Source organism: Eleginops maclovinus, chromosome 23 (genome assembly GCF_036324505.1).
Source record: "Eleginops maclovinus isolate JMC-PN-2008 ecotype Puerto Natales chromosome 23, JC_Emac_rtc_rv5, whole genome shotgun sequence".
Taxonomy (NCBI): Eukaryota; Metazoa; Chordata; class Actinopteri; order Perciformes; family Eleginopidae; genus Eleginops; species Eleginops maclovinus.
This window is the reverse complement of record NC_086371.1, coordinates 15849587-15875014: the sequence shown is the minus strand read 5'-3', so window position 1 is coordinate 15875014 and position 25428 is coordinate 15849587. Positions and strand designations below refer to the sequence as shown.

The window sequence follows — 25428 nt, the reverse complement described above, 5'->3', positions numbered from 1 at the left end:
CTACAGCCAAGTACTGAAATATGGTGTTCTTGTTGGTTTGGACTGACTGTGAATGGATGTTGGATTTTTATAGCTGGTACAAAAAGCATCAAATTGTTGTGTAATCAGTGCTTTGGCATTATTATCCATCGCTGCAACTGGCCAAAAGCACAAACATCTGCAGTTCTTGTTTAGTGACATGCAACCTAACAACCTGAATATAAAATGGCATTTGTGTGTGTTTGGCTGCAAACACCTAGATTGATTAAGCCTTTGTATGAGAGTCGAACAACAGGTGTCTTTGTGCATATAAGGCTGCAGCGAGCAGAGAGCGACCGGCGCTTAGGGTTTCACTCTTTGAAACTGATATGGGTGAGCTGCTTTTCTCAGGCCTAACCCCAAATCTGCCGTTGATGGACAGACCACCCAACTCTCAGCTCTTACAGGCGCACAGTGGGGCCGCTCGCAGCAAAGGCAGCCCCCTGTCATTCTCCTTTGGGAAGGAAATGGATCAGTCGACTGTTTGTCAAGCGCACTGTCAGGGTCTCCTTCGCAATCAAACAGCCAGATTTCCTAAACAACGGCATTACACTAATGGATACCCCTGGAATACATGCAGTGCTTTACAAACCCAAAACTCTACATCAGTCTTAAGATGGCTTAAAATGTGACAACAGCAGCAATGACAGAAAGAAGGTCATGCCTTGCTCTTTGTTGACGTACAGAAAGGTAAAAATAAGACAATGTGATCAGTAAAAGTAAAATCCCGAAAGATAAATTACATTTTTATGGTGATCTGTCCCCTTCAACTCTCCAGTAAAGTCTCTGTTTCACTTTATTGTTGGACTTTATAGGAGGTTTCTGCCCTGTATTCTGATCAGAATAAAGATTCCCGCAGGACGTCGCAGTGCCAGAGCCGAGGATGCCAGAGCCATTGGTCAGAGGCGGAGGGCCAGGGTAAGCCTTGCTGGGCTGCTCATCTGACAGCGCTTTGTCGCCAAAAGTGGACTCAGAGTGAGACAAAAGATTCACACCCATCCTCTTCTCTCCAGAAGAATCCTTACCATGAAGTCCTTCTGATCAGTTACATGGCATACAAAGCACCAAGTAAAACATTTTAGATTTTTGATATATTCAAAGTAAATGGTCACATATACTAGAGCTATAATTATAAATGGAGTAGGTATTTAGTTCAGGTTTCCTCCCTTTCCCTAGTTTGCAATAAGAAAGACTTGAGAACGGCTAGATGTTGAGTCAAATCGTAAGCCAAAAACAAGCAGATCTACCTCTTTATCTCTTGTCATGGCACATCACACTCACTAACTTCTAGGACACAAACTCTACATCTATATTTTTCCCACTTTCTTTTTTTTTTTGCTGTCAGTAGACATGCTGCTACATGGTTACCAGTTTTTGGGAAACAATACAAGTCATGTTTGGCTAGTGAAGAGGGCAACCCTGTACAAGTCCAAATCCTAAACATGTGTTCCCCCCCTTGCTGGATGAGATCTAAGATACTGATAATTACTTTCATGGCTTTTTCTGGGTAAAGCTCTTTCTGAGGGAACCCCTCCCCAATTAAACTGGGGCCCTGTGTGTCTCTCCAATCAATAAAATGGGAACCGGATCGAATACCTCGGCCAACGAACAACACTATGTAAGCCACACAAATTAAAACCTACTCTCAAGAGGGAACAACCTCAATAGCTGGCCTCTATTCATGCAGTTTAAAAAATAAATAAAAATAAGTATAATCCATATGCTTACAAAAGCGTGAAATGTTACAATATAATACGTGACTTTCCAAGAGTAATCCAGCATCTCTGCTCTGAAATAAATCAATCCATTGTCACATAAATCATAAATCATATTAAACAATGCGAGCTGAGAAGAAATTAAGCCCATGATTAATTTTTCTGTGGACATTTTTGTCAAAACGCTTACTTCATCCTACAGATTGTTCATTACTCAAACACATCTGGCTGACAGGTGCCCCGTCTGTTAAATGTTTTATTCCAGCAAAGAGGAGCAAATGGAGAGGAGTGGAGGATAAGGTACTCTATCTTGTATCTATGATGACATCAGGGCTCTGAGAGCTTGTCAGAGATGGAGAGCGGCGTTGCTCCGTTTCTACAGACCGAAATCCAGCCCACCGCTGTCAGTGCCCTTTCAAAGCACTGATTACTCCATTTCCAAGGGCCTAATCTCTGTAAACAATCTCTGTTTTCATTATCTTTTAAACTGATTAGCCCTATGAATATAACTTTCCAGTGCTGGACGCAGACAGAAAAATCCCTGCCATATTGATGCCAGCTGTAGCTGCATGACCTTACAAGAGGAATAAAGCTGTGATACAAACACAGACAGAGGAGTGGACTGGGGAAGAACACATGACTAAAACTAGAAGTAGGACAGACATCGGATAAAAAAACAGATTACTTCAGAAAAGATCCTTAACCTGCTTGTGGTTTTGCACAATTTGCAGCTGGATATTATAATCAAAACCTGAAAGTCCCAACCATTTTCTTTCACACTAAATTGACAGTTACAACACAGATTTGTAAAGAGGTTTTTGTGGTTTCTCTTACTACTACATGCTATATGCACTGTTTGGACTTGCAAATAACACAATTCAATGTTGAGTGATTCTCGCTTATCTTTCTCTTTCTTTCTATCTCCAAGTTCTTCCTGCCATTGGAAATTTAAAAACGTTGCGTTCCAGCCCATCTTTTTCACTCCCCTCTTTCTGGACAAAGTGAGGTAACGTTTGCCAGCACATGTCTCCATCTGTTAACAAACACTTTCAATATGCTGAGAACAACATCTTGGCCCTCAACGTACTCCATCAGGATGTGATGAACGCTGTGCACCTGCCTCAGCCTCCAGCCTTGTTTCTGGCAGCGGAGACAGTGTCTCAACTTAACAACTATTCGCCCCCATGACATCAAAGAAGGAGAAGTTGAAGACTTGATGTGGATGAAAATAGTGGGTTTGTGTGCTTTCTTTTCCATTTTAGCCTCCCAATACAAATCATCAACAATGAACCCATTGCCCCCATTAATTTGTTTGGCGTTTTCTCATTTGCCAAACATCACTTTAAGTCAATTAAAATGTCTCTGGTGGAGAAGCTGTTTAATGTCAATGAGCACACGAGACATGCCTTCTGTTAATTCTATTTGGTAAACAAACGTTAAACATTCACATGCACAGGCCCACACTATAACCCCAATCTGTAAATCACTCTAGACAGTAAATTACCTCCAATAATATACCAGAGTGTTCACTTAAGTCAACAACAGAGCAGAGTTTAGCAGCAAAACTATGTCAGAAGCTGAAGCGGCCTTGATTACAGAAACTGAGAAAGAACTCATCCACTCACGCCAGCAGAGTCAGCGAGTTGGACTCTGCCTTTGTTTCGTGACATGGAGGAATGTGTAAGAACGAAAGCAACAAAAAAAAGGACGCCCTGTGTCACCCCGCTCTGAACTCCCCACTTTAATTAACTAATGTATCTCCATTTGTCATAGCGTGACATTGCATGATTCTGAGGCAATCTGAGATGTTGGCTGGGCTCTGAAATGGGAAAACATCAGCACCCTCTACTGACGGGCCGGCCAGCTTCAGGGCCCCATCAGTCTTTGATTTCATTTATTTCGTTAACATGAAGGTTGGTCGTCTAATTATCATCTTGCGGTAATGCTGCCACTGAGCTGCCTGCTAATGAGGACCAGATCCATCCTTTGAGCGAGAAGAACCTTTGCTGTTTTGCATAGTTTAAGTCATTATGAGTGTTATTAAACACTAAGGGTTACAAAAATGACAATAAAGTATAAAAGGAAAGTGTCAGAACCACACAAGGGCTGCACACTTAGCAGCTGGCCCTATATAAGTGGATAACTACAGCCTATATACACTTCTTTTTTTATAAGAAAACCACAATTTGGCTCTTGTTTTTAGGTACCATACACAAATTACAGAGGGAGGGGTAGGGTCAGAAAAGGGAAGGTAAAAAGGTGGAGGTTATTTTTAACAATTTATTTATATTTCGTTCTTCTTTTGTGAGATGTATTGCACAATATAATAACGTAATCTATGTTAAAAAAAATGGGTCCACCATTAGCATATTATTACGTATCTTAAATTCACAATCTATTTTAAGTCATTAAGATGAATGTGTGGTTTTTCTCTCACTCAATGGCAGGTTTAAAAAAAATGGAACATTGGAGAGGGCCTTTTTTTATAAAGAGAAACGTTCAGCCTCTCTCCCAACTCCTTTAATTTCGCTACAGTTCCTTAAGTACACTTGACTTGATAAATGAGTTAAATCAAATCAAATAAATAACTTTAACAAATGTCTTTCCTCCAGCTATGCACATATCAAAGGCTATGCTCACTAAAATAAAAGTGCAAAGCGTTTTCTATCGCCTCACAAGATTAGTGAGAAAGCAAATATAAACTCTGATTCCAGGAACCGTTGTCATTATAAATCCTACCCTCCCACATCTGCTTGGACTAGAGGGGACAATACGTCAGTATGGCAGGTAGAGTTTTCAGATATATTTGTCTTTTTCTTTGAAAGGGAATGACTAAATATAAAGTGTGGGATAAAGGTTTGCGTCAGCACCGAGATATTTTGAGATACGGGACGCCTGGCCTTTTTCATCTCTGTTTAACTGAACTTGCATCAGTATGTCACTGTCTCCTCGGCTAAACAAATTAGTGTGTTTGATTGATCAAAGTTTATATGAGAGGGGGTATTTGATTTCAAACAGTTAGGGGAGAGAACAAGGGAAGAAGAGAAAGGGTTAGGGTTAGGGAATGCAGACGTAAAGACACAGGCAGAGAGGGCAAGGGAGGGGTGAAAGAAAGAGAGGAGAAGAAGAGGAAGAAAAAGAGAGACTGAGCAGCTGGATTGCCATGTAAATAGCTGTGCAGATAGGTAGGGTTGGGCTCCGTGCCAAATGCTCTACAAAGGGCTCCTAACATCTGTTTGAGGGTAGATTCCTGCTCTGTGTTGTTGTAAGAATAATAGTCTCGCTCTGAGGGCCTGTTCCCTCATCAGACAGGATCATGATCACGCATATACAATCTCTAACATCAGACCGCAGCCCTGCAGAGCTGAGAAATACAAGTCGAGCTGTTATTGGCATTATTATACCGCGGCTCAGTCATCAGGGTGGATGGACAGGTGGAACATCGCTCAGATAGAGAGAGCTCCTTTCAGCTCAGGGCAGGAACAGAGTAATGTAAGGCTGATATTTATTGGACTGAATATGCAGAACAATCCTAAAGATGTAAATTCATAGATGAATCAGTAGCTTGTGATTAGTTCAATGACCCAACTCATACCATGGATAATAGGACGTTCACACCATGAAATCCAGCATTTGGTGTTCCAGTGTCTGTTTAAGTCAGCCGACTAATGAAAACAGCAAAACCAAAAGTTTGGAGTGCGGATACTTAACTGCTAAACCAAAGTGTTGGAGACAATCTTAAAATATTCCTACCAAGGTTTTCCCATCGAGCGAAAAAAGAAATGAGTGGGACATGTCTGTTGGTGTGTCATGGCAAGAATCCTTTCCCCTCTCCTAAGAACACATGCAAGCAATTTGTATAACAAATGTTGGTTTTAGTCTGTGTTCCTTGCATACTCTTGGCTTCTCAAAAACCTGGAGGGCTTCATTCGTTAGTGCTTAAAAGCAAAGCAAACTAATTAATTAACACTATCTTCACATGGGGTGGCCAAAGTAAGCAGGCACAAAAATGTTACACTACTACCTAAAATCGCATGCATCTGTATGTGTCTCCCCCCCCCACCGTCCCCCAGCTTACCCTCCCACCACTGCCCCAGTGCACACAGCGCCCTTGAACAAGGCCGAAGGACCACCTGCGTGAAAGAGGAGACCCTCTCTGTTATGTCTCTGCTCGGGAATGAAATAACACGGAATCCAGCTCTGCAAATAACTCACAGTGAAGATCATTTTCCACATGCTGCTTGACAAAAGGTAAAATAAGAACAGATGATGTCCTCTCTCCTCTCTCTCTCTGGGAGTTTGCTGTTCCACTCAACAACCCTTACACTTGGTTGTGCTGCTTTGCTGGTCCGGTACGCAGGGGCCTGACCCCTTTAGTCGCCTTGTTAACGGGGCAGCATGAGATATGAGCATAGCCGCTGACATTGAGTCAGTCGTTTTTTCATGCCCTCACTGGGGTGAGGTTAAGAGTGGTTCGAGGAACCTGATCCCAGATCTGATGATTATGTGTGAGCCATCAGGAGCAGCAGGAGGCCTTCTTCGAAACTGGGCATCCATCACAGGAGAGGGAGGCTGCTCCAGTAGAGGGGGGGGCTCTGTTTCAGGACTTTCACATTCTTCACATGCAAAGAATGACATTTTTTTGAACATATTGTTAAGGAATTTACCCAGGTAAAATGCAGCATCACCGAAGGAAATTGCTTGATATTTTGGGAAATGTGTTTAGAGATGCTTGAAGGAGGTTTTTGTTACCTTTGGACTAGATCTCTTTTCTCCATGTTTGCAGTCTTAATGTTAAGCTAGGCTAACCAGTTGCTGGCTGTAGTTTTTTTAATAACCGTACAGAAATGACAGTGGTATATATATTCTCATGCAACTCTCGTCAAGGAAGCATATTTTCCCCACAAACAGTTTCTTAACTTTAACAATGACACTGATAGAGACAAGCACCTCCAGCAAGCTCCATAATCGAATCAATCACACCTCCGTCTGCACAACATACCAACCTTTGCTCACCCCTCTGAAGAGGACACATATGAAGTTTGTCTAATCAAATAAACAGGTGAGGTGCTTATTAGACTCTTATTCCCACTGCTAGTGTAACTTCATTTCTCCTCTCTGGCTGTGACTCATGGGAGAGCAACTTCAAAGCTGCAGCATGCACTTGAGGTCATTATCTTCATTTCTATATCCTCTGCAGGTTCTCAGCATATGGGAACATTTTAACTTTGGATTTTTTTCTGTGTCTGCAGCCATAAATCTGCCATGTCAACTATAAAATACAGCTGACCAGTAACAGATGTAGCTCTAATAGCTACCAAAAAGTAATGAAATCAAAATTTACCACCTCTAGATTTTGATTCTAAAATGTTATAGCCTGTAAGTTTGATTTCAGTTTTGTACGCAAGAGATGGACAGTGAGCGAAAGTCGCCCACGAGGAGGATAAGAAAAGGGGGTTGGTTGTTTCTTTTTCATTTTCTCAGTTTTGCTCAATCTCTTTCTGTCTTTCTGTCCTTCTCATTTCTTTAATACCTCTCTTTCCACCCTTTAGCTGAGACGAATCCTCCTTTCATCCTCTTCTGCAGCGAGGGCCCTGGTGTCTGTTCACACAAAGCCTGACCATCCCTGACTCCTTGTCAACCCCTTGCCCAATTCATCAAGCAGAGGCCCATGGGCATTCATCACCCCCACCACCTTTCATATCCAGCACCAGCTGAAAGCCACTGTCCCTCCTATGACTTCAATGCAGCCATGACACACCCCTAAGATTTATAGTGGCATAATTAGTAGCAGTGAAAAAGGCCTGCGTGCTTTAGAGGGTCAATCATACTGTATCCCACTCAGAGGAGCTCCCAAAGAAAGTCACATCTGTTTCTAAATAGATTTCACCACCACCACAAAAGTTGATAAATTAGCCAAATAACAAGAAGCTGGGAAATTCATCAAAGGCTCACAGTGACATCAAAACAATCAGACATACTTTGGATAATTCTAACATGCTATTTGTCACCATTCATGGGAGCGGGACCCTGTCATATCTCCCATTTCTCTCCAGGGAAGCTGCTGCTGCTTGTGATGAGCAGTTCTACAGAGAGAACTCCCCCTGAAGACGGGGTTTTCCAAAAACAGCTTGAAGGAGGTCTAAAATAACATGCCTAATAGTTAAACGGTGTTATTGATGTAATCATGCCCTGCCCTCCCACCCGTCCTGCTGTCACTGATATCTCAAGAACAGTGAACTAATTAAAACACTCCTGGAGTTTGTTTTCATTTCAATCCTTGCACAGAAAGAAGGTCTTCTCTAAACAGTTGCCTCTCTCTTTTTTGCCCTGCGCAGACACAAGTTGGGACCGGTTGCCCCACTGTGCAGGGAAGAGATGCAAAATCCCCATTCAATCATAAATCACACCTATTATCCATTATTCCTGTTGTGGCTTTCTCTGTGTTCCCTTTCATGTGCATGGCTGCACAGCTCCCTTTACACCTGAAAAAAAAACACAATGTTTGATTTGTGGCTTCAGCTCAAATATGATGTGTAAGTAAGTACATTTATTTAACAGTGTTGTTAAGAACAGCTTTTGCCATATCAAAAATATAAACACAACAGATCAGTGTTGATGATAACACAATAAAGCTAAAGTGTAACTCGTGTTCATTATTAGTCCTCTTTCAGGTACTTTATTTGAGTCTTCACATGTAATGGTATTTGATTTATTTTATAGTTACAATAGTTATACTTTCAGATTATGTTTTTACATTATTTTTTCTTGACACTATTAAATATTTATTTGGTAAATTGTTGATTGTTGAATTGAATTATTTTTTATTTTTCTGCTTTTACAAAGTAAGTAAATGATGTGAATACTTCCAACCACAGCTGTTGATTAAGGGAGGACATTTGTTTTAAAGTAGTTCAATTTATACCAGTATGTGTTTACTTTCTGTGTGGTGCTTCCAGTGCTGTTTCATCTAGCAACATAATTAGTAAGCAGCAACACTTTTGTGGAAGAGCAGTACTTATTTGAAACTTTTTTTCTTCTTTAAATTACATCTTAAAGAAGACTCCAGAAGTTCATACAGTCTCTACTGCAGTCAGATTTGATTCTACACGTCATCAGCTTTTGGATTTTCCTTTTTTTCCTTTCCTTGCCAGTAGTACAAGTGGTTTAGCTGCTGGTTTGCTGGAGCACATTGCAAACGTTGTGCAGAGGGGCGAGGAAGCACCTGCTTCCAACGAGGAGGTGGAGAAAATGCTCTCATGAAAACGTCCGGTGGTTGGCACTGACACTTCTGCAGGAGGTTGGATGGCTCTGAGATTAAACTCAGGTTATTTTGATAATCTTCTGAGTGCGAAACCTTTGCCAGATACTTTGTGGTTTTCCTTTTTTTTTTCTTCCAGGAGAGGCTATGGTGTGACCAAAAAGCTACATTCACAGTAAAATATGGATTGCCTTTGTGGTGGAGTGGTAGTTGCAGTTTATGATAAATGTAGATGTTCAGCTTTGTGTCAGCTACCATTTGTGTTCGAACAATGATGAACATCATTCGCTCCTGCATCTGTGTCGCATTCAAAAAAAATAAAAGTGTTGCCTGCGCAAGGATGGGCGATATGGTTTTATCAGACAGCCTCGGACCGCGTTCAGAAGCGCAGCAGGAGCTATGAGAAGACACTGCTGGACTCGGATTTGCTTGGTCGGAAGATAGTCAGAGCTTTGTCAGAGCGCAGTGAAAACCCCGTAAACACAGCGGCACCATCAGTTGGACTGAAAGTTCACATTCAGTGAGGAAACTGATGCGCGTAAGAAGGGATGCCAGCCAGGCGTGGCTTGTGTTTGAATATCCAATGTGAGAATGCGTGGGGAGTATGTATATAATAGAGTCTTTCCATCTGATAAACAGAGATATCAAACTGATGATTATAGCAAAGGACGAGCAATAAGCTGAAAGGACGCTGCTGATTTTGGAGGCGCAAGGCGCGCTGGGTACGCTTTGGACTTGTGTAAACTTTTCTCTCTCCTTGAGGCACCGAACTTTTGAAATGCCTTCGCTTAATTTGACAGCTGTGCACACTATGGCAGAAGTTGGGAATTTTCTGGGGACACTCGACTTGGATTTACAAAGCTTTCCTGCACTCGGGACTGTGCCCTTACCGGAGTCTCCAGTGGGCTTGAATGAGAGGCTGGGGCAGATTGAAGGGAGGCTGCAGCGGGGGTCGCCGACGGATTTCGGGCACCTCAAGGGGATCCTGAGGCGACGGCAGCTCTACTGCAGGACCGGCTTTCAGCTGGAGATATTCCCCAATGGGACTGTGTATGGGACAAGACAAGACCACAGCAGATTTGGTGAGGATTTCTGTTTTTGTTACATTCGTAGAAGATTCTGTCATATTATGTTACTGTCTCAACTGACAGAAATTGTTTATTTTGTCATCAACCATCAATTTATTACTGGCAAACAATAATTATAAGGGAGGTGTAAATGTAAAGGTGTGAATGTGGCCTCGGGTTATCTCAAGGAAAGCAATTATCAATAGCTTATTACAAAATGAATTTACAGTAGTGCCATGTAATATATCATGTTCTCTCACTTAAAATAATTTCCTCTGCTGTCACTCTGAAACTGGGTGAAGTGAGTTTAATTAGGAGCCTTTTTTCCTGCCGCGCTCCCCAGTGAATGCTCGTGCGTCACAGTCACCTGGCCACACACCTCTGCGCGTGGGGGGCAGGTGTCTCTCCTCAGCCGTGCAAACAAGCAGCGCGTGCGCGTCTCACGCTAAGAGCAACAGTGGGCGCGCGCAACAGCTCTGAAGATTTGGTATCATTAATGTATATGGAGCGAGGTGCGGCTCGCGGGAGAATGATAAACAAGTGAGGTCAGATACGCACATGTCTCGCGCCTCATATCAATGTAGTCATCTCTCGCAGGTGCAGGCCGGCTCGCTGGCTGCGGGAAAAAAAGCAGAATAACCCTAAATTAAAGCATGACCACTGCGGAATCCAGGGAAGTTTAATGTTCAGACTTGAGCCAAAACAAGCCGGTGTACAGGGATGGGTGGTCCGCGTGTTTGTTTCTGGCTTCACTTAGATTTAAAATGCAAGGTCTTTGTCAGAGCTGCATGGAAGACGTGGCTTTGATTAGAGGGATACACTGTTCACCCCACAAAAAAATTAGAGGGATCTTCTCTGTCATTCTCTGGCATCAGATGAGGTCGGGGAGATGGGGACCAGGTGGCTGTAAGCAGGCCTCTGCCAGTCAGAACAGGCAGCTGGATCCTCTCTGACTAACCTCTGCATCACAACAGCCAATAGCTTTTAATTTTACCACTTGTTTTCCTGCCTTTGAAGTACATGTTCACTTTAGTGGGCTCCTGACTCACTGAAGGTTACAACCTTCAGTGAGTCAGGAGCCCACTAAACAGCTTACCCACATCTCAGCTTCTCTGGCTGTATTAGTAGCCACTGGGAAATCCCAAAAGACAGGATGCACACTTTTATAGACACCACAACCTTTTAATGTAGTGAATGATCTATGTGCCTCAGACCAGGAAGCTAGAAAATCAAAGAAATCTTTATCTGGTGCATCCGCTCCATACATGTGCCCTTTCAGCTGTAATCAATGTCAACATAAATTATTTAGTGGCCTTACAATTGCATTTTTTTCCAATTGTGTAAGGGAGATGCAAACTTGTTTGTTTTCTTTCAACATTTATGAATGGAAAGCTACATTGCAGGAAAAAATGTGATAATAAAGCAAAAATAAAGCTTCGAAAATCAGTTCTCTGATGCACATTTTGACCGTTGTGAGGTCACATAACTGGAGGCCACTTGTTGATGGGGAGGGTCGTCTGTGTGTGGGCTTTCTTGACTGTTTTTGTGCATTGTGTGTGCATTGTTTGACCTCAGGTATCCTGGAGTTCATCAGTCTGGCAGTGGGTCTGGTCAGCATCAGAGGGGTAGACGCTGGACTCTACCTCGGCATGAATGAGAAAGGAGAGCTCTTTGGGTCGGTGAGTCAAAAAAAAAAAACCCTTCTCCGTTCATTTACAACCCCGCCCTCACTAAACAGCCTGGGGTCTCATTCACAACAAGTCTGCCACTCGACACACGTGACTTGTTTTACAGAAAGCACTTGTTCACAGCGTCTCATAAAGAGTTGAACTTACAATATACAGAGTGTTAGTGCAGGGCAATCAAAATATGTTTTCAGGAGCAATCTGAGAGTTGGTTTGTTATCAAGGTTCCTGTGCGATGGGAAAACTTCAGTAAGACAATACAAGCATGTTTCTTTTACAGGGTCTTACACTCCGTCACACACTTCCTTCTCCTTTTCCTTCACAATAGGGACGGATACATTTATAATGGAATTAGATCCAAAGTTGACCAGGAACACTAGCAAAGAAACGAAAAAACAATCATGTATTATTCTTGTATTTCATGTCAAGTCTTTGAAGGAAATGCAGATTTTGCAGCTTTGGAGAGCAAATCTACCTCTTCATTTAGTTTTGAGATGTGCAGAAATATTTACATATTTTCCCAGAGTGGAGACAGGAGTGTTTGGAGTCTCTTTGGATGTGTGCTGTGGGTGAATTTGCTGGAGATTACCTCTTTGTGCACAGCTGGACTCAAGTGTTGACTGCAGTGTTCAACATTAAAGAAATATCTTTCGCTTTAATACAGTAAATGTACGCAGAATCAAAAAGATATTTCTTTCATCCTGGCTATCTTTCTCTCATGCAATTGGTATCTGGAGACAGAAAGAGAGAAGAGATAAAGACAATGAAGGGGAAGTATGCAAGGGTTACCTGTATCAGGTGTCCCAGTGCATTACCTGGGGGCCCCTCAGGGCCCAGACTCCCCCTGGCTCTGAGCATTTCGAACAGAGGCTACTTTTAAGCATGGCCATTATGTTGAAAGTGCAGATATTGTTACTGCGTGCTATCAGAGTCTGGCATCCTGGAGCTTTGACCCTGGGACAAGGGGGGGCCTGGGGGTCGGGCGATGGTGGGAGGTGGTGATTTGTGGGTTATGGGGGGGGGGTAATTGCACACCTGACTGAGTCACCTGACTGACAGGGGGATGTAGACACGTCTGTCTGGGGCTGAGAGGCCAGGAGGTGGAGGAGGGTGGGGGACAGGTAAAAGGGTGCTTCCGCCCCACAACAGCCAGACCTCGGCGAGCTTTTGATCTGATGAGGTGTGTGTGTGTGTGTGTGTGTGTGTGTGTGTGTGTGTGTGTGTGTGTGTGTGTGTGTGTGTGTGTGTGTGTGTGTGTGTGTGTGTGTGTGTGTGTGTGTGTGTGTGTGTGTGTGTGTGTGTGTCTGTGTGTGAGAAAGGTTGGAGCTGGCCCAGTCATGTGCCCTCAGGGCTGTGTTTACAGACAACAGTTTCACCACATAGCCCCAGCCAAGCAGAGCCTGACAGCCAATCAACAAGATTGCTGCTGGAATAAAAACTGAGTCTCTTGCACAAAGACTTCTTATTACCGTATCATGTTCAAATAAGGGACTGGCCTTGAACAAAAACCACATGAAAGTTGTATTCAAAGGAAAAAAGGGGTGGGATAGTGACACCTTTGAAAAAGAGGTTTGCGTTTTGCTCCCGGTGATACCCCAATATCAGCTGAGGTTGGACCCTCTTGATGCATGACTGAATTGTCTTGGCAGGAGAGCAGCTCTAGCCCTGATGTCTCTTATTGTTCTCACACACTCACTCAGCCAGCACACTCTCACCTGCTGAACCCACAGCCATCGCTCATGCTGCGCTGTCAGTGAAGACAGAGGCTTTGAGAGCTGCTACTCTGTGTGTGTGTGTGTGTGTGTGTGTGTGTGTGTGTGTGTGTGTGTGTGTGTGTGTGTGTGTGTGTGTGTGTGTGTGTGTGTGTGTGTGTGTGTGTGTGTGTGTGTGTGTGTGTGTGTGTGTGTGTGTGTGTCAACATCAGAGACCAAGGGAAGATTGTTGCATCACGGGGAGGGAAATAAGTCCCCATGCACAAGGAGAGGTTAACAGGTCTGAGGAATGAGCGTGGGGCGTAAAGTGGAAAGCAGCTAGTAATGACTTCCCCTCTTTTGTAATAATAACCACCTGCCTTAATGAGTTTCTACCGGTTCATTTCAGCTTTCAAGTGCGGTCCTGAATAGGTTAATGAAACACATTAACTAGCATACCAGGAGGAGTTGGATCTGAATGCCAAGTGGCATAATCCATTTCAACATCAGCTGCATTTTTTTTCTGCTTAATCATGTTTCTGTTGCATCTTTCTTCTCTCACTCAGCGGCGTGTAGGCAGGTGTTTAACACGTGACTGATGTTGTTTTCTGACCTGCAGAAGAAGCTGTCAGCAGAATGCGTGTTGAGGGAGCAGTTTGAGGAGAACTGGTACAACACCTACGCTTCGACGCTGTACAAGCACACGGACACGGGACGCTTCTACTACGTGGCCTTAAACAAAGACGGCTCACCCAGGGAGGGCAACAGGACTAAAAAGCACCAGAAGCTCACTCACTTCTTACCCAGGCCGGTGGAGATTGAGAAGATCCCTCAGGAGTACAGGGACTTATTCCAGTACAGGTGACCAGTGCTTACACTTGGAGAACTGGATTTAGAAATGAAAGAGGAGCAGAGAGGGGGTGTTGTGGATATTTTGGCCCTGGTACAGAACTGTTTACCCTCAGCTCCCCCTGAGGTCACTGTGTTTGCACCTCGGCCCACCGCCAAGCACTGACATAAACATTGAATGTCGGCGGGAGATGTTATCTTGTAAAACCACTGCATGGACGGAGGAGGCCCACATGACTGCTCAGCTGTGTGGTGATCAAATCAGGTGCCATGTTTTCTCAATAACCACTTTAAGAGGTAAAGGCATAGATACTGAAGGGAATGGTTCTGGGTAGCACTAAGCTGGTGGGGTAAAAATGAATGGTGGACTATGAGAACACCATAGAGACTTTTAGGAGTTCCACATGACGGGAAGCACCGTAGATTTAACTATGTGCATTTGTCATGCACTATATAGAGTTAAGGAAGGAAAAGGGCACATTCCACATACACAGGGATGGATATAAGAAGAAACTGTAAAGTGACAGGGTGGGATGGTCAGGTACTGAAGAAGAAGAATGTCTGTGAGGCAGACAAAAAACTGTTACAAGACAAACTGGAGTTTTTATAAGATGACTTTAAAATCAAAGATAAGAAAAAGGGGAGAACTATTTCGAAGATGAATGTGTGATAGATGAAAGAGCACTTACTGCACATCCCCACCTCGATCTGTAGGCTCACTGGTAATCAGAGTCTAATGATCTCTTTTACCAAATTGCACGTCTTGTAGCATTTATATGCCGTACAGGCTAGCAAGATTCGGGGCAAAAGCACTTCTCTGACTGTGGTTGTAAAGAATTGTGAGAGGTTTTTTGAAAAGGATGGTGACTTGTAGTGTTCATAGTGTCCGGAACATTACTAAAAATGCAAGCAGCAGAGGTGTACATATGGGTGATCCTATTTATGAGATGTACAATATATTTATTTTCTACATATAAAGTATAAATATATATATTTATTTATTGCAAAGACTTTATTTTGTAATGAACTCGGACTGTAGATTCTACTGAAATTACACACAAAAAACTGCAATGAACTTGACAATAAAATTGTCCTGCTAGAACTCATTGTGAGACTATTTTTGCTTGGATGAAAAAAATCTGATGTACCAATTAAAACCAGATATAGAATCGATGTGAATGTTGCATTTCTATTTCTTGTTTTCAGCCATGATAGCAGAATGATAATGTAGGCCAGCTGGACGTTGGTCCAGACTGAAATATCTCGACAACTGTTGGATGGATTGCCATAAAACGTTCTACGAACATTCCCAGAGGACAAATTTAAATGACATCGGTGATCCCCTGACTTTTCTCCAACACCACCATGAGCAAGACACTGATGTGTTTTACCTGATAATGAACACCCATCTTATATTCAAAAAATAACTTTCTTTGTTCAGTCTAGAAAGTTAACGTTTTGCAGAAATGTAGATAACGGAATAATTATTTGGTTTCTTCTTGTTTAAATACCTCAAATGTAATGTTGTTCATAGCACCAGTTGCATGACATTGTGTCCTGCCGGTAAAAAGATACAGCAGATTTTTTTTCCCAGAGGAGAACATGATACAATCCCATGCCAATTTGGCCTCATAAACCCTCTACCAAGTAATGTGCACAGGCCCTCTCTGTCTCCATAAGGACTTAGTCCGCCTACATCCACCGTACAAAATCAGATTCCTTATGCAACTGGATCCTGGCTCCTAATTGGCTTTACACATCAGCATGGATTTAGAGCAGTGATTGGTTGTCCATTGCAGGGGCCTCACAGACTCCACTATAGTGTAGTCTGCAGCCTGCCCAACAGACAGAAACAGCTGCCTGCTGCTCTCAGAACCAGCAGGGACGTGCTGCAAACCTGGAGTGGTGGTAATCTCAGGCTGTGAGGGGATGGGATCAACATTTCAACATCTGCAATAGTTGTAATGTTTCTCCACTGGCAGATATCTGTAAGCTGTGAGAGCAAGCTCCCCTTGGGGGGAGGGAATGGAAAAGTCAAAGACATGCAGGGGAAAACCCTGGCAGACTGAGAAATGAAAACAATACCGGGAGAGGGAAAAATAGATGAAAGATTGAAGGGAGAAGAGAGGGACAAAAGGCACTTAGTGCAGTGGGTGTGAAATACAGGGACACTGCATTAGGATGTATCAGCTATCTGCCTTCCAACTGCTAAAGAGCTGTGTTAAGGGAAGCGCACGTTGCTTTCCAACAGAGAATTTTATGGTTTACACATGTATGGTAAATATGAAGCTGGAGTCAGGTAAAGGATGACTTAGCTTAGCAAAAAGACTGGAATGAAACCGGCAGAAAAGGTCAAATACATCTGTCTGTTACATATAGTGTCGTAGAAAGGACTGAAACTTATATTTTACCTTTCAAATTACTTGCTAATGAGACATCTTAGAGGTCTTTCACACCTACATTTACCGATGCATATGAATAATATGTTCAGGTTCCATGAAAACCATGAAATTCCATCATCGCCCGTTACCTTAAGAGGCACATCCTCCTCAGCTCTCACTACTGCTCAGCTTCATCTGTTTATGTCTGATATAAGTAGGAAAACATTATGTCATCAGACATCTTTTAGATGCTCAACTAAATATTGATAAAAACCATACAAAAAAAAATAAGTCCACCACCAGTCTGACTGCACGTATCAAAACTCTTACCTGCATTCCCCTTCATGAATTCAGTCAGTGCGGAAATCACTGGTCAGTCTTTCAGTCTTTAACACAAATGACTCAAACACAGGAGCTGCTCATCCTTTTGGTCACTTTATTAAATGTTATATTAAATACTTATCAAGATAATAACAGATCAAACTCATGGCAAATCATGTCGGTGTATTTGCTAACATAAGAACATTCTTAGAGGAGGGCAAAAAAGTTTCTCTACATTTATAAAATACACCTTGTGCAAACACAGGATCCGACTAGAGACAACATGTTTGTGAGAAATATACATATTCCTCTTGATTAACAGCTACACCAGTTTAAGCAGTTAGAAGCAAAAATGTGCCAAAGTAATATACATTTCGGGGGCCTGAGAGCCTGCCTGGTGAGACTACACTCCAGAAGGCATCTCTCACAAAGCAGAGGAAAACACATCAGCCAGATATGTATTAACATTTCCTTCTTTACGCTCTCAAATCCATGCGAAACAAAGCATTAAAACGTTGACAGACAAGTAAAGGGAAACATTTTGGGCCCTCTGATGTCCGGCTGAAGTGGCTGTGCTTTGTGAGACCCAGTCCCTCACCCGAGCTCGGGATCAACACAAGTGGAACATAAACAATGAACAGGACGCACGGTGCTATGCTAGACAACACGTGACGATGAGCAAGATGTTACAAAAAGGTCATAGGAACCGGCAGGCAGTTTTGAACAACACAAGCATTCCATTACCATGTTCAGCGACAACTAATGTAAACACTTAAAAGCATATTAAAAAATATCCTCAACAAATCTCAAATCTTTACAGAGCTTTTTTTATTTTTATTTTTTAGGAAACAAATAAGGCCATTTTTTTTCCCCGTTTTTGTCAATTTCTTGTCTCTCCCAAAAAGAAAGCAGGACTTGGCAGCACCACCGGTTGTCTGCGCTGCTAGATATTGGTGACGGAATCTACTGCGGCGGATCAACCTGTAGAGCTTTATATCATGGAGTCCTGTCACCAGCGGCACTGGTCCCATTCCGGTTTAGTTAGCATTGAAAACAGTATAAAAAACTGAGTTTGAATAATAAAGAGACCCTCTGTTCAGAGAAAAAAAATACAATGCTTAAAAGCATTTGGGGTAAAATGAGTTTGTCATTAAATACATGAAAAAATTAAGATATAGAACTTGAATAACATTAAGGCGGTATATACATTTTTTTCTGTTGAAATTCCTCAGACCCATTTCACAGAGGCATTTATAAATTATATTCCACACTGTCTCAGTGAACTACAGAATAAAGAACTGAGTCGGACCCACTTGGGTCCCCAGTGGACAGCAGCCGAGTCTCAAAACTCCTCCGCCTGCTACACCGACTGCTTTGAGCCTTCGGTGATGTCACGGTGATGTTACGGTGTGTAACAGGGACCCGGGCCTCGCTCGTGCTGGCCCTCTGGGAGTCGGCTAGCTGAGTGGGGCGGTGAGGAGCAGTCCCTCTGACCTACAGGCCCTTGGAGGGCCCCGGATTCTTGCCCATGCCTCCCAGGCCGTGGAGCTGCTGGTAGAGACCCACCAGGTCCATTTGGCTGAGCCCAGCACCTCCCATCATGCCGTTCTGCATGGCCAGCTGGTTCAGGTAGTTGGCCTGGTTAGCCATGGCCAGCTGCTGCTCCTGCACCTTCCTGTTGGTGATCAGCTTCTGAACGTACATCATCAGCTGAAAGGGACAAAGGGATGGGAAAATAACGGTCAGATGATGACCCATCATGTCAGCCGTACAGGTAAAGGTAGAAGAATAAGTAATAACAACAATTTACTTCTCCATTTCACAATTTCAAAAGTCTGGCCTGCAGATTCCTGGAGAATTCAATTTTTTCCTTTTCCTTAAGAGCTATGATGGACAGCATGCTCAATTACACGTGTAAATGTATCGGTTATCGCTATCAAAAGGTGTCCTGTTGATCGTGCATCTGTACATCACACGACAGGTGCTGCAGTCCAAACCTTCAGTTTGGCTACTAGACATTATGGAAATGTAGGTTTTAGTAATCTTAACCTTTGCCATCTCTTGGTGTAAAGGACTCCATTTCATTAGGATTCACACCTTATGAATTTATTCAACTGTTACAGAGGAATGACTGAACCAATGAACCAGTGCAGTGGTGGGGCTTAGTAAGTGTCCTTTAAGCACTATTTTTCAAATATATCAAAATAGATTGTCAATATGTTTGACAACGTTTGGCCAGTTCTTCTGTTTATTCTTCATCACAAACAGGATGTTTGAAACTAAAGTGCTGACAGCAGATTGTCTTTGAGTCGTCAGAGCAGTCCGTACCGTCTGCTGCCTGGTGAGGACGTCCCGGTACACGGCCTCCCGGTGCTTGAACTCCAGCTCCACAGTAGACTGCCGCCCCAGAGCGATGGACTGCACCTGGGCTTCATTGAGGGACGGGTTCTCTTTCCACTGTGGGCAGAGGACGACTCACATGTTAACAAACACCACCACCACAGAATCACTCCGCTCCCATCATGCTGCAGACCAGTAACAGACAAATAAAGAATTATTTATAAGAGAAGTTTCTCACCACTCTGCCAATGATATCTTCCAGCGGCTCCCGCGTTAAAGACTTCAATGAATTGGTTGCTTCGATGACTTTCTGCCGTCCCTGGTTTATAAGGTCCTGAACAGAAATGAAGAAGACCGGTGAGCGTTTCTCATTTTTTCACCACCAGCATCGGTGACATCACTGTGAGGAATAATTGGTGATTATTTACTAGGTTGGTTTTTAGCCTGGCTGATTATTGACTGCAATATTCGGCAGTCTTGAAGTATTTATATTTTTCTGTATCCGTTTACAGAAACAAGATCTAATTAGAGACAATCTTGCGATAGGAAAACAAATATTCTCTTAGATCCGGTGCCCGTCACGCAGCAGCACTATCGTGAGTCAAATCCAATCCAAACTGAACGTTAGTGTCATTTTATAAAGGTATTTGTCGTCTTGTCTATCGTAACCCTTGCATGCTGCCTCTCCTTTAGTTCTCCGATCACAACTCAACACCTGAAAACATGGAGCCATTCGGTAGGTTATTTCAGAACTAGATGTTAACAACTATAAAGGGATTTAACATCATCAGAAAATCACATCCTCGTTCTTCTCAGCATTTTTGACTGTTGAGTGTGTAAAAGAAAATTCCCTTTGAAGACAATTGAATAAATAACTTCTTATCGGATTAATGATCTCAATGTCTTTTAAGATGTTTAAAGGATCCGTGGGATAATTCCTCACATGCCTCGATAAGAAGAATTAGATCCACGGTATTTTCACACTCATTCGAAGTCATCCAAACACAAGTTGTCTCCTGGACGTTTTGTCCTCCATCTCTCTTAGATGTGCCGCCGTATATAAATAGTTACCGCCCCAGACACGGTATTATAAACCGTCGGCCGGAGGAGCGAAGCAGTGCTGGGAGAGCCGGCTACTAGACTGTTGTCACAATTAGCAGTGGGGTCTGAGGAATGTGGGGCGCCATGCCGTGGGGGAAGGAGAGGGAGGAGTGGGAGGCAGGAGAGGGGCATGTGGAGCTCATTACTTACCTCCAGCTGCTGGTTGGTCATGGAGGCCAAAGCCGCCATGTTAAAGGAGAAGTAGTTGGAGGCACCCATGTCCATCTGAGGGTATCCGGCCTGGTAGTTGGACCTCATGAAAACCCCCTGAGAGGAGAGACAAGATAAGAGCAACATTACAGGTGTGAAGAGACACCAAGTGCATGATGGGAAACATGTGTGCAATCCCTATGGTTAACCAGAAACTAGGATTGCGTCTTACCACTGATTAACCCATTTAGGCCTACAATGCCTGGAAAAAGTGCCTGGAAAACCTATGGGCGATTTTAGAAGAACCCCCTCAAACCTGAAGTGTTTCTGGAAATCCAGCAATTGTGTCAACGCCTACTAAATAATTGATTTCTCAGCCTCTGTAGCAGATAGAAACAAAATTCAAAAAGTATTTGAGAGCTTACAGCTGTGGCGTTCATGAGTGGCCAATGCAGGTAAATCGACTTTCATCCCTGGGGTGCGGTTGAAAACTCTGTGGATTAGAGTAGTAATTCTCCGTCCTCCACTCGGTTTCAAAACCTTCGAACTCATGGTCATCGTCGTCGCCGTCTTCAAACATACGTGTTAACCATAAATCCCGGTCGATTGGTTCGACGGGTTCAAAGTCGTCAGCAATAATGTCATCAGCGCTGTGCAAATAGTCAATATCACTACCTTCTCTAATTTCAGAATTCCCTCCGCAGTAGACTAAGTCTGCCATGATTGGCCCCGGCCGTGGCGCAACTGGCTGGGGCACCTGCACCGCACGCCGATTCCCGACCCGTGGTCCTTTCTGGATCCCACCCCGACTCTCTCTCCCACGTTCCTGTCACTCTCCACTGTCCTTTCCGATTAAAGGCAAAAAGTCCCCCAAAAATAACTATAACCATGATTGTTCGAAAAAAATCAAAACAATGGCACCTGTATATTCTGATGCATTTAATTGGGCTAAGAGGCCGACAATTAATGCAAAAATATACCACAAGGCTCTTGTACCAGAAAATGACGTATCCGCTTTCCCGGCTTCAATGGTAGTATGACGCAACAGCGCCCCCGGCTTTAATGTTAGAAACGCGGCAAAGCTTACCCGGCTTAAATGGGTTAATCTGCTGTCATTCCAAGCTAAATGATTCATTGTTTCTAAACACAAACTAAAATGGCCCATTTTATTCAAGATAGTTTTATTTGGCATATTGTCAGTTACACACAATTAATATATAAAATAAATGAAGAGCAATGTTCCTCATGTTTCTTTAACTTAAACCTTTAATTCAATTGATCACCAGATTTCTCATTTTAATTATGTCAGTAATAAGAAAGCTTCAACTGAAACTGCCAGTAAGAGTAACAGGTTTATTTCAGCCTGCTGATGTTGTATTAAGAGTGTGTGTGTGTGTGTGTGTGTGTGTGTGTGTGTGTGTGTGTGTACGTGTGTTTAAGAGAGAGACATGATGTGAAGTAAACAGTGGTGTCTCGGTAAAGGACAGCAGGATGCCGGTGTTTGTGTGTAATTGAGCCTCTGCTGCAGATGGTTTTCCTGTGCCCTGTAATCTGGCCATCCGGTATGATGTAGGTGTATGTTTGTGTCAGTGTGTGTGTGTGTGTGTGTGTGTGTGTGTGTGTGTGTGTGTGTGTTTGTGTGTTTGTGTGCGTTTTGGGGGTCTTTGGACCAGGTCAGAGACAGGTGTGCAGATTTAAACAGTACAAAACCTCAAAACAACCACAACACATGAATGTGTACACACACACACGCATTTGCTATTAGCTAGCAGCAACTCAATTTAACTTGTGCTGCATTCTCAGCCCGACTGCTTTTAAACCTGAAATGAATGATGAGCCCCTCTAGGCTTCTTATTGAGCTGAGGTCGGTCCGGTGAGGACGAGGGCCCATGGGTTCAGTTTAGTTTTGGGCGCATGATCATCTTCTCACAGTTTTTCCCATTTCCTGAGTTTCAAATCTGATATTTATACACACAGCTTTCCCTGGCCACCACCAGCCTCCCCTTCAGCTGTGAAGACATTAGCAGAGGGCGGGTCCGCTTCTCTACAGAGACTACAGTTTACAGCATCAAACGGACCAGCCTCTCGGGGAGGGAAGGGTCTCCTTGCTCATCTTTAGTGCAGTGATGCAAATGCAATTCTGGTGCCAGTGTTCCCGGTGAATGGGAAACCCTCTGTTCTCTGAAAATCACAGGAGCTCTGACAGAAGGCAGCTTAAGGCACACAGAGGGCAGAGGAGCGAGAGTGTGTTGGAAAAATAATCATTAGGATGAATTAGAATCTAGGATTACACACGGGGGGGGGGGGGGGGGGGGGGGGGAGACCTGCTCCTGCTCTCTTACAAACTCACCCCCAACCATACCCTTCTCCAAATAAACCCCACTAATTGCCCATTGATTTGTCCCACAAGAAAGAAGAGGGAAGAGGATGGGAGGTGCCAAAGAGAAAGTCACTGACACTGCATGGAGCCTCTCAGGGGTTTACATCAGATCCCCAACCTGGTGGTGGCCAGAACAACCATTACACCAACAGGGACGTGGGCCCCGTCATCTGTTTACTCTAGGTGATGAATAGGATCGTCCACATCTCACACTAAGTCACACATCTTGACAGATAACTGTTCAAAGCCTACCTTGCACGTTGGTGTCAATCTGGAGCGTGATGGACACAGTGCTGAGAGCTGCCTGTGCATACCTATGATGATAGAACGGGTGGATATGCCAGCGTGAGGCATGCGTGCGTGCGTGTGTCTCCATGCCTACCTTTTTCTCTGCTTCGTACTCGGCCCAGGCAGCCTTGCGATCCTCCTCGCTCAGGGCTTCCTCCTCCTTGTGGTCCAGCAGGGAGTCGTGCTCATGGTAACACATGATCTGGTCCTTGTTGTTCTGCAGCAGCTCGGCCAGGAAGGGATCCTACAAGCAGCAGAGATCACAGAAACATAAAGAGGGTTATGGGGCGTTGTAATTAGGGTTTTTATTTTTCAGTATTCTGCAGTTATTTTCACTTTTAATTGTTTGGTCTGTAAAAGAGAAATGACTTCACATTTCATTTCTGGGATGAGTTTGTCCTACTGAGACTTTATTTTGTCTGCATTCAAATTGTTCTTTTGCAATCATTCAGTACTCACCAGGAGAGAAGCGATAGAAATGGACATGTTCCACTAAATGAACCAAAGACGGTACAATCACAATATCCTCTAAACCATGCGACTGAATTATAAGTCACCCACAATGCAACACTGACGTAAACACAGCAGAACATCTGCACGGTAACTGGACATTGATTTTGTTTGTGGGGCACAGTGCAATATTTTAGGATCAAATTCTATAACAGGGGCACCAGGTAGCACCTGCTTTGTTATTGTTATGAAACAAAAGGTCAAAAAGTACAAAACATAACCTCTTAGTTGTAATGCCCGGATTTTACACCGGAAAAAGTGGGCTTGCCTGTAAGGAGGATTAAAAACGACATGTAAAAAACCATAATAAATAAACGAAGATTTGGGGGGGGGTGGGGGGGCCTCTGGTTTCCATGACCACACTATTATTGAAAACAATACCTGAGTAAAATGAAGAGAGCTGGGCTATGCGCACGCAAACATGGTTTAAATTACTCTCTCTGCAGCACGTTTGCTTTTCTTTGTCTGGACTCAGCTTTACATTAAGCTGGAACTCTGCAATCTGGAAACAACGTCATGCAGGAGTTGCATCATTGCCCCGGACACACACCGACAGAGAGGGGCTCAGCTTTCCTCTCCTGCACGGTCTCGCTTTGAACTGTGACAATGAGTGTGAAGTTGCAAACAAAATTAATCATAGATGTCACCGTATTAAGGAGGGAAAAAAGAAAGCCCAAACTATGAAATTAAGCAGTGATTGCAGACCGGCATTGAATAAACAGAAAATAAACACCAGACCAGACGGAGTGAAACTGGATCTCTGGAGGGGGGTGGGGTGGGGGGAGCGGCATGAAAACGACATGAGAACCTATCTTTAGGCCTCACAACTCTAGAGAGTAACAGAAAAGGTGTCTGAAACAGGTAGGAGCAGACAGAGATTCACACCCCCATACACATCAACGGCTCACACTGAAAACAGACTGTGCTTCTCATTTATAGTTTACGTTTCCCAGCCATCGCACTCCATCAGGACACAACCAGGCCACCCCTGAGCAGGCAGACATGTGGCGCAGCGGACCAGCCAGAGATCCAACTGCTGCTCTGCTCTCTAATGAGGACATAAAAGCAGCGAAGAGCCTGTTGGCGTGAGTCTCGTATAAAAAAGGCATTCATTGTTTGTTTCTGCAAACATAGGTGGGCACAAGGTCGAATGAAGGCCACAGTAGATGACAGCAAAGGCACAAGTTGTCACGGGTAAAAAACCCTTGCTGTAAATGCATACATATGTCAATGTTGCATGTTCAAAACTGTCACTTTTCAGGAAATGTAAAAAATCCTGTGTGCTTAAAATATTTGAAAACCATCATCAAAGTTGGCATAGTGTCTTTCCATTTGCTCAAATACTTGCAGGTGTCATAATTATAATTCTGATAGAGAGTGAGCCTTAATATCCACTGAAGTTTAAACTATGTATGAAAACAAACTGCAGTAAGTTGACCCATCTGTGGTGCATGCATGAATAAACTCTTGACTGTGGACCAGGTAACGGGTCAGTGGAGCCGCAGGTCAAATGACAGTACAGACGCTCCCACTGGAACCCAGTGCATTCTGGGATAACCAAGTAATCCCCACCAGCAATGGCTCTGGGGTGGTCCGGTCCATCTCCGATCCCAGTGCGCTCAATGTGTGTGTGTCCCGAGCCAGCACTAATGATGGGAGGTAAACTGACCT

At 43.6% G+C, this 25428-nt stretch overlaps 2 protein-coding genes across 4 annotated transcripts in view; one reads left to right on the top strand and one right to left on the bottom strand.

Annotated features, from left to right (window-relative positions):
- Nucleotides 1-9665: 9665 nt before the first annotated feature.
- On the top strand, nt 9666-15337 carry fgf16 (fibroblast growth factor 16). Its single transcript, XM_063877262.1, has 3 exons — nt 9666-10076; nt 11637-11740; nt 14057-15337. The coding sequence occupies exons 1-3, from the start codon at nt 9773-9775 to the stop codon at nt 14300-14302; spliced, it is 654 nt and encodes a 217-aa protein (XP_063733332.1). The 5' UTR covers nt 9666-9772; the 3' UTR covers nt 14303-15337.
- A 1752-nt stretch (nt 15338-17089) lies between these two features.
- The window catches only part of atrx (ATRX chromatin remodeler), a 32024-nt gene continuing 23685 nt past the window's right edge, over nt 17090-25428 (bottom strand). For all 3 annotated transcript variants that reach the window (XM_063877163.1, XM_063877164.1, XM_063877165.1), the window contains 5 exons: nt 23342-23491; nt 20580-20696; nt 19567-19662; nt 19317-19445; nt 17090-18698 (listed from right to left, as the gene is read on the bottom strand). In XM_063877163.1, the coding sequence (XP_063733233.1) occupies nt 18483-18698; nt 19317-19445; nt 19567-19662; nt 20580-20696; nt 23342-23491 (708 nt within the window). In that variant the 3' untranslated portion in view covers nt 17090-18482. The remainder of the gene's footprint in view (nt 18699-19316; nt 19446-19566; nt 19663-20579; nt 20697-23341; nt 23492-25428) is intronic.

What these genes read in the sequence shown, in the direction of transcription:
- fgf16 (XM_063877262.1), top strand. Translation starts at nt 9,773, where the DNA reads ATGCCTTCGCTTAATTTGACAGCTGTGCACACTATGGCAGAAGTTGGG. An exon ending in ACAAGACCACAGCAGATTTG is followed by an intron (nt 10,077 to 11,636) that starts GTGAGGATTTCT and finishes GTTTGACCTCAG; the next exon opens with GTATCCTGGAGTTCATCAGT. An exon ending in AAGGAGAGCTCTTTGGGTCG is followed by an intron (nt 11,741 to 14,056) that starts GTGAGTCAAAAA and finishes TCTGACCTGCAG; the next exon opens with AAGAAGCTGTCAGCAGAATG.